Source organism: Anneissia japonica, unplaced genomic scaffold (assembly GCF_011630105.1).
Source record: "Anneissia japonica isolate Jap-2015-1 unplaced genomic scaffold, ASM1163010v1 scaffold120949_len8568_cov161, whole genome shotgun sequence".
Lineage (NCBI taxonomy): Eukaryota > Metazoa > Echinodermata > Crinoidea > Comatulida > Comatulidae > Anneissia > Anneissia japonica.
Window position 1 is genome coordinate 91 of NW_022691603.1, and position 8,478 is coordinate 8,568.

Below are 8,478 nucleotides of genomic sequence, written 5' to 3' on the forward strand. Positions count from 1 at the left end.
ACAATTAAAATATGTTCATTACTTATATTATTATTGTTATTTTTATTATTACTATTACTATTATTATTATTATTAAGTATGATCAATAAGTATGATCACACAATAGGCATTTTGACACGGTAATTTTTGTTGTTGCAGTTCCACATTTACAGTGAAATTAAATTAAAAAAATATTTATACATTTTAAATCCAAAAAAAATAAATGCCTCCCTCCTACATGTGGAAAACTCAAAAAGAAATCGGCAAAAGAAGCAAGACCATTTTCAATGCTCTGTTCTCCAGGGCTTCCTAAATGTTGAAGACTCTACAAGTGCGATAAAAATCCTGCAGATTTCTAAACAAAATCTCATCCTATTTAAAATACAGGAGTTAAAAATCTTACTTGATAGCGTTCTACAATTTTTTCTCTTGGCTCCAACTGATCCTCTTCCTCTACTTCCTCCTCTTCATATCTATCTTCTTCTATGACGGGAGATCCTGTTATTGAAGAAATAAATAAATAAAAAATGTTGAGTGTTTGGGCTAAATCATTATGTAATCACATTGAGACTTGCCATCCAAATACCACCAGCATCACTGACCAAAAAAAAAATTCTTATATTATCCACTTAGCCTCGGCCACACCATGGGCGGGGTAGGCTAGGCCTAGTCTAGGCTAGGCTGGGCTGGGCTAGACTGAAAGCTTAAATATGATGTGTCAGTTACTGGAATCCACTTACCATTGCCAAAGGTTTGAGTAAAAGTATTACAGCATCTCAGTACTAATGTATACAATACTGCCATGTTCGTATGCTAATTTCTGTACTCAGTTTACGAATCAGCAACAGTACGCTGGTTTTGGGATGGCCATGGAGGTACTATAATACCGCCATGAGATGTGAAGCCTCAGTTTATTAAAGCAGCTGTCTGCGACTTACTAAACTTACTTATTCTTTCAGGTGTTCCTGGTGGAATTGCTTGAGGTGGTTCTTGAACAGGGCTACCTTCTCTAGACAGTGGATCAGTAACAGCAACAACTGGTGTCTCAGGCCTTTCACCCTCACCAAAAGTACTGCTTTCTGGTAAGGGGGACTTGGGTTCTTCTTCCTCAGCTGTCTGCTGTTGTGGATCAGGCTGTGACCCAGCCTTTGTCACCTGATCCTCTTCATTTTCCTCTGTGTAAATTAGATTTAATGCAATTATAAATTTTAATATCAGGTGAGCTCTGACAAAACCCTTATAAAGTCATAACAAAAAGCCATGTCAAGACTTAAATTTTATTTGACAAAAAAACCCCTATTGTATGCCCATATATAGTCATGATGTTCATATGGTCATGCATTCTAATATTCGGATAATTTCAAGAAACAGAGAATAGGGCCTACAACCTTCTCCTGGGCTGGTTTGGTCTCCACCTTCAGTATCTTTCCTTTCAGTAGTACCATCATTTTCTTCACCATTACCTCCATCTTTAACTTCCCCATTTTCAGCTACTTGTGCTGGTGCATCCTCAATCTTTACTTCATTAGATTCGACTTCTTGGTCTTCTGATTCTTTATTATCGCCATCTTCTACTGCATCAGTGTTTACATCTGCAACTTTTTCACCTCCTTGTTTTCAGACAGGGATTTAAAAGAAAGTGTTTGCCAAACTTTATATTTTACAAAAATGCTTCACACAATTCAATTGTAAATGTGTAACTGGGTGCAAAAAATGAAAATGCGGAACTAACATCCTATTCCAATAATACCTTAATGGGTCATTTTTAGTGTTTTAACCACCTTAGTTGAAACTTTTTTGCTGCCATGGGGGGGGGGGGGGGGATGCACCCGGGGGTTATGCACCCTCCCGTCTACACCCATGCACTCATGCCAAAATCGCTCCTACATATAATAGTTTATAAAACTGCAAATGAGTAATTTGAGAGTTTAACAATTTTAAATAATTTTAGAACTGATCAGTTACATAATAAATAACCCACTTCTGAAACTACACGGCTGGTCTGCGTTCGTGACGTAGATGCTCTCAACTAGACTTGTGTGAGATATCATCCAACTATCATCCAAGTTTTAGTGACATGATATTGTTATGTATAAGATTAGGATGGTTCCTAGATGAGTTCTTAAACTATCCTTGTTGTGACTATATAAAATAATATCAAACAACAAAAGAAGTAACTGTAGACCTAAATGAAAAACACAGCCCATGATCAATAATTTACATAAATTTTATGAGGAATGTAGTTACCGATATTTACCATGTCAAACAAAACTAACCTGTTTCAGAGTCTTGTACACTTTTCTCATCTGATGCCATTTCAACCTCAGCTGTTGGAGTGTCTTTGACATTTTCCAGTTCTGTAAGGGCCTCTTGTTGACTGGTGGGTGTTTCTTCTGTAGTAACGTGTGGTTCCTCAACTGCTACAGGCATCTAAAATAGAAAGCATTATAGTACATAAATTATTGTAAGGCTGCAATGATTTTAAAACAAATTCAGTTTAAATATTTAGGCAAGTCAACACATAATTTATAAATTAAAAAAAAAAAACTAAATGTGTCTAGGCTATTTCTGTGACCTTACAACTCCAGGCAGGATAGCCTAGTTGGGCCTGTTCTACCTAGGATACGCCCTAACGATATATAGGCCAAGGCAAGGGGCCTACATATATTTAATTAATTTATTTAATGCCAGTTATTTATTTAACACTGTCTGTAATTGTATAATTGATTGTAAATTGATATTTAAAACTTACAATTATTCAACACTAACATGTTCTTTGATGATCTGACTTTCATATAAGCCATTTATTATTCCATAATTATGGTTTCTAATTAATTAAATTAGCTAGGCTAGGCCTAGCCGCCTGGCCCTACTGCTAGCTAGCCTAGGCTAGCTAGCTAGGCCTAGTGCCAGGTCTAGGCTAGAGGCCTAGGGCTAGGCCTAGCTACACAAATAGCAAAGCTTGTTTCAGTTTTACTCATTTTACAAGTATTTCACAAAACACAGAACTAAGATCTAAGTATTGTTTAGTGACATAACTTACCTCCTCTTTATGTTCTTCCTCCATGATAGTTAAAATGAAGTACCTACTGGGACCTTTTTGACTACTCCGGACATATCTATTTACACTTGTGATCGTTGCCAAGGGGGCGCTCGTGCTACAAAACGTAAAGAATAAGCAGACAAAATAATATTAAAGTTTTTCATAGATAAAAGATTTTACCATTAAAATGAAAATGTATGTTAACTTATTATTGATAAAAATATTTGCTGTGTAAAAACCGTTTTTAAATTTAATTTTTTTTAAATAGAAGTTATTTTAACAAATAATTCTTTTCTATATAACATAAATTTTGAACAGATGTTGTTTTGGTAGTGTATGTTGTTGTTAACCACGCTTTCATTAATTGCTGCCAAACAAGGGTTGGGTATTGAAGTGAGTTGTGGCTGTAGCGTAATTTAGGTTTTTCTTTGTTTTGGTGTTCTTTCCACTTTGGTACAATCAGATTTGTGACTTAGTGCAAGTAGCAGTCAGGGTCTGACTCTGCTAGCCGATGGCTAATGCTCAGAATGTGTCCAGACAGGGACATTCTACTGGTACAATTCTGTCAAACAGATCAGAAAACATTACGGTGATAACTCCCTATGAAGAACGTAGAGCCCAAACGAGGAAGTCTGCGTCGATGTTTATGCGGGAACCAACTTCAAAAAGATGGATGCATCGCACAACCATCAATTTTAATTTAGAATCACCAGATCCAGATGCAAGCACATTCTACAAAACGTCCTCAAAATCGGTAAATACAGTAATTCATGTTTAGAATATACGAGTCATAGCTGACCATACACTGTCATTTTAATTTTAGGCATGGCTGGATCATGATGGAAGAATTAATTGTATATTAAAAAATTTAAATTTATAATATTTATTATAATAAATAAATTAATATTAATGTTAATAATTATTGTATAAAGTACTGTAGGTCCTATTACTGTAAATTGTTTTAATCATGAATGTTTATTGCATTGTTTCAAATATTTTCTGCATAATTTTTTTTTTTCCAATAGAACCTCTGGCAAAACACCATCGTCTATTATTTTTTACCTCACATTTTTTTATTCATTAATATAATTTTTTTTTAGGCTCAGGTGCGGCGTAGGCTTAGTTTAAAAGGAACTTCTTAATCAACCTCATACATAGTAAATAACTCAAACATTCTTATTGCAGGCTTTTGCAGGTTCAAAAACTCTACCAGCAGGAATGAGGTCAGGTCGATGTCCAACACTTCACGCTTCTCATTTTGATATCAATATGAGCGACAAAAGGTACTTCGGTACTTTCTACAAGAAATCTTTTTCGGACAAACTTGTTGAACATGTAAGTAAAGTGTAATACGAGAGAATTTCACAAGAGGGCAGCTTAGCCAGTCAACTAAACTCTTGAGACCCACTGGGTGTGTGCTGAGCCATGGAAATCCATTGTTAATCTTTGGCTGGTTATCTTTACTGATTACTGTATATGATATTTAAAGAACTGTTTGTGGAAGTGGGGGGAACAATAGTGCCATAAACTTTTACTATAATTATTTTTCAGCAAGTCAATTCAAATAAACATTAATTTCTTCCAAATCAAACAATCCAACAATAAAATTAAGTTGTTAAAATTTAAAATTTAAAAAAGCCAAAAGATCAACAAACTTGAGGGCAAGAAATTGATTTGATTAAAAGGAGTGCTCAAAAAGGATTTCCAAGTGAGGTAATAAAAAGAATACATACATATTTGACACTTGTAGCGAGTGTATCAAAACAATAGGTAAAATTTACAAAAATAGACACAAAAAACATACAGGGGAATAAAATAATGCATTTATAATTATATATGATACTGAAAGTCAACTAATATTTGATAAGAAAAGTTTTTTGGCTTTGAGAAAGTTTTCATGGAGGATGCTGAATTAATGAAAATCCTGTATGAACCCTTTGTTTCAAATACTGATTAAACCTGTTTTCCACTAGGTGAATTTATTCGAATGAATCAAAAGCGTTGGTTCATGCCATGCGCACGTGCATTCACATTTCTATGGGAATTTTTTTAAGCCAAAGCGAAATCAGTATTTCAAACTGTTTCTACTTTTTGCGAAGCGAATAAAGGTGCAACCAATCATAGGAAGCGAACAAATGCTTTTAAGTTCACTTGATGGAAAACAGGCTTACTGTAATACTTTCCAATTCAAGACGGTAGTTTATAGACTTTATTTTATGGTTACAGCCATCATCTTTAAGGTATCCTGCACTCATTAATAGAAGTCACAGCCTGGTTGGAAGTGATATGCAAGCAGTGCTGACTCGTAAAGGAAATAAACTGAATTATTGGAGTTCTTATGCTGAAACTCACTCTAGGCTTGGTTTACAACGGGGAGAAGGCATACAGAGACCTTCAAAGCCTATGCGAAAATATCATGTTCTCTCAGGTAAGAAAAATATTAATAATCAGTAACAAAATCAAGAATAATGATAAAATAATTTATTATTAGCTTTTCCCAAAGCAATGACAAAACTATTTTAAAATTTATTTTATTGATTATGACTAGCGAACCTTATGAATGCTGGTCCTGTTATAAAAGAATTAATGAACCTTTTTCTACATTAGAACTAGCCAGTGATGGGGCATGGGGGACATACCCTCCCCATTTTGCCACTAAATTCTTCAAACTGGTGTTCACCACTTAACTTTTATAAAGTTTGTGCCTGCCCCCCTCCCCCTATTTCATGAACAGCCAACCATTTTCTTCATTTTGTCTTGCGACCCTCTGTGTGGTATGGGGTAGTAAGTTAATTTTATGACTGATGAACCTTATGAATAGCAAGCTTGATGATTTTGAATGTATTCAGTGCCATTTCATTTACCGGTATTTAACTGATGTGTTTGGTTTTTTATTCTGATATTCTTTAATATAGGAGAGGATCTTGGTACTGAATCCATAAGAGATTTGCACAGAATTTCAGGAAATCGAATTTTACACAAGAGAAGGCAAGGTGCTGAGGAAGGCTTTGTTCTAGGGTGAAAGCCATTGTTATTAAAAGAAAATAATACTGCACTTGTTTTATTCAATAATGAAAAGTTGCTTAACCTTATGCTTCCTGAAGTAGGAATGTTTTACAAAATCACCTACTGTAAAATATATTTTATACTATATTACCAATTTATATTTATACTTGCAGAATTAATAAAATTATTATATAAATGATATTGAGAATATTCTTTTTTTCTTCTACCGAATGCAGCTAACAAGTGTGTCAGTCAACGTCAGCTAAGTCAAATTCAAATTATTCGTCTTAGAACAAAAGTTGACTAATGCTAAGTCCATTTTTTTAGTTAGAAAAATTAATTCATTCATGTACAGAAAATCGAGACAACAATTTTTGTTTTCTAAACTCCTGGAAATAACATCAGGCGTTTTGGGCAATGTCACATAATACAAAATCCACCAATCAAATGACAAGGCTCTATTTAAGCATGTTATAAACCCACTTAACTTGTGCTTCTTCATAATAGTACAAGTACAACTACTTCAACTATGATGGCATGGCAACGTGCAAGGGACCTTAGTTGTTATTTGCTCGGTGCTTACATTAAGCACTTGAACTGTAGATTGCTGATTATAAAACATGGTCAAATCCTATTGGTGTTAAAAGCAAATTTATCAGTAAGCAAATCAAAATGTACTGTACAAGAAAAAAGTAAATCAAACATTGACAGAAAAATAAACAAGTTTATTTATCAAATTAGGAAAAAACCATTATCGGTGTTTTTGGAGAGCACCAGTAAAGCCATAAAAAAAATTCTTGTGTTGGCCACTTTTTGGGAAAATCCAAGAAATGGGTAGATTAGTAGGAAACAGTTTTGTTTCGTTTTTTTTTTTTATGTATGCCTAAAAAGAATAAAATACACAAAAATACAACAAAGACGATTTTAAAATCTATATGAAGAGCAAACGATGGCATAACACTTTCGCATCGCCTACTCTCGCAAGATAAGCCTATTCCAGCCTTTTTGGCTCATTACAAAACATATTTTGTTGTAGTAAAAAAAAAACCCAACCCTCAATTTCAAACATTTTTGGTTGGTCAGGCATGGCCAGCACAATCATTTTTAAAATTTGGCTTAACTGAAGTAAAGCAGCTTATGCGGTTCAACATTAGCATCTTTGAAATGCTTGCCGTCTCCCGGAAGTCAGTATCGCCATGTAAAGCAAAATAAATTTTGGAAACGGGTTCATACACACCTTGGTTTACAACAATTTCCATAACTTTTCCATAACTTGTCTATGAAATTAATCTAAATATTCAAAACCGTGTGGTAGTGTGACTCCTGATGAGAAGTCAAAGTAATATATTTAAATTTTCACATTGTCAAATATTTTCATAACTCTTGCATTACCAATTTTATTTTCAATTTTTCTCCATTGATTAAATTTATATAGAGTATTAGATAACAATTAAAATATTATAAAACGTTACCTTGGGTTTACTTTCTATAAATACAATACTACACTATATTCTTTAAATTGATTATGTAATAATAACACTAAAAATTTTAAATACACTTGGAGCACTTTTTAGCTGAATGAAGATGACGACAGGCTTACAAGAAAACGCTGCTACACATTAGACAACTGTTACCTCAGTTACAATCTTGCTAGTTGAATTCACTCCCTAGAGTAGAGAAATGTTTACAAATAATTGTGATAAATTGCTCACACTTAATGGGTGTGTGCTTTGGGGTCTGTGGGTAATGATAGCTGATTCAATAAAAAATGTTAGCTGTTGGAATATTCTCATGCACAACATGAAATATAGCAAACATACAAAACAGACACTGCAAACAAAAAAGGACAAAATACAAGGGGAACAGTAGCACACTCATGGCCCAATTGTTTACCCCTAAACAATAATCTAATGCATTTTCAAAATGTACATGACTATACTGCACATGGCACCAAAGGTTTTAACATCTCTTTTGTTATACTGTACCTCCATTTCAGCCTGCAAAATTTGTGGACACATTCAACTCTTTAATTATTTTGCATACATTTTTTTGTAAATAAAATTTGATAATTTGGACAGTGATTTGTAAAAATTAGCATAGACAAGTAATTAAAATTTATTATCAATAGATCACTTATATATTATTTACATTTCATTCATTTGTCTCATGTAAAAATAAAATTACAAAAACAGGCAATTCACAAAAGAAATGGAGACAGGAAATCCAAAAAGAACTGTAAACTATCAAGCATATGATACCATGATTTAAAAAAAAACCCAAAAAACACTACAATTTAGAAAAAAACAAGATGGTGATATAATATGCGTATTATGATAAGCTGTTGTTTGGAGTATAATATTAAGGCAATATTGAAGTGGTGAAAATGACAGAAATGAATACAATGACGACTTGCAAATACGTAAATATTCTTATATTTATTTACTGTATTG

General features: G+C 33.6%; 2 protein-coding genes across 2 annotated transcripts; one reads left to right on the forward strand and one right to left on the reverse strand.

Annotated features, from left to right (window-relative positions):
- Nucleotides 1-340: 340 nt before the first annotated feature.
- On the reverse strand, nt 341-3,116 carry LOC117100071 (Golgi integral membrane protein 4-like). Its single transcript, XM_033239620.1, has 5 exons — nt 3,023-3,116; nt 2,256-2,409; nt 1,368-1,589; nt 927-1,154; nt 341-477 (listed from the first exon to the last, which is right to left on the reverse strand). Exons 1-5 carry the CDS (start codon nt 3,044-3,046, stop codon nt 356-358), a joined length of 750 nt encoding a protein of 249 aa, XP_033095511.1. The 5' UTR covers nt 3,047-3,116; the 3' UTR covers nt 341-355.
- A 236-nt stretch (nt 3,117-3,352) lies between these two features.
- Nucleotides 3,353-7,575, forward strand: LOC117100070. Its single transcript, XM_033239619.1, has 4 exons — nt 3,353-3,776; nt 4,208-4,357; nt 5,249-5,450; nt 5,938-7,575. Exons 1-4 carry the CDS (start codon nt 3,534-3,536, stop codon nt 6,042-6,044), a joined length of 702 nt encoding a protein of 233 aa, XP_033095510.1. The 5' UTR covers nt 3,353-3,533; the 3' UTR covers nt 6,045-7,575.
- The last annotated feature ends 903 nt before the right edge of the window (nt 7,576-8,478 follow it).

Excerpts from the sequence above, each read along its gene's own strand:
- LOC117100071 (XM_033239620.1), bottom strand. The coding sequence starts at position 3,046 with ATGGAGGAAGAACATAAAGAGGAG. Across the intron at positions 1,155-1,367 it reads CCAAACCAGCCCAGGAGAAG|AGGAAAATGAAGAGGATCAG; the intron begins GTTGTAGGCCCT and ends TAATTTACACAG. Across the intron at positions 478-926 it reads AGGAACACCTGAAAGAATAA|GATCTCCCGTCATAGAAGAA; the intron begins GTAAGTTTAGTA and ends CTTCAATAACAG.
- LOC117100070 (XM_033239619.1), top strand. The coding sequence starts at position 3,534 with ATGGCTAATGCTCAGAATGTGTCCAGACAGGGACATTCTACTGGTACA. Across the intron at positions 4,358-5,248 it reads CGGACAAACTTGTTGAACAT|CCATCATCTTTAAGGTATCC; the intron begins GTAAGTAAAGTG and ends TTATGGTTACAG. Across the intron at positions 5,451-5,937 it reads AAAATATCATGTTCTCTCAG|GAGAGGATCTTGGTACTGAA; the intron begins GTAAGAAAAATA and ends TCTTTAATATAG.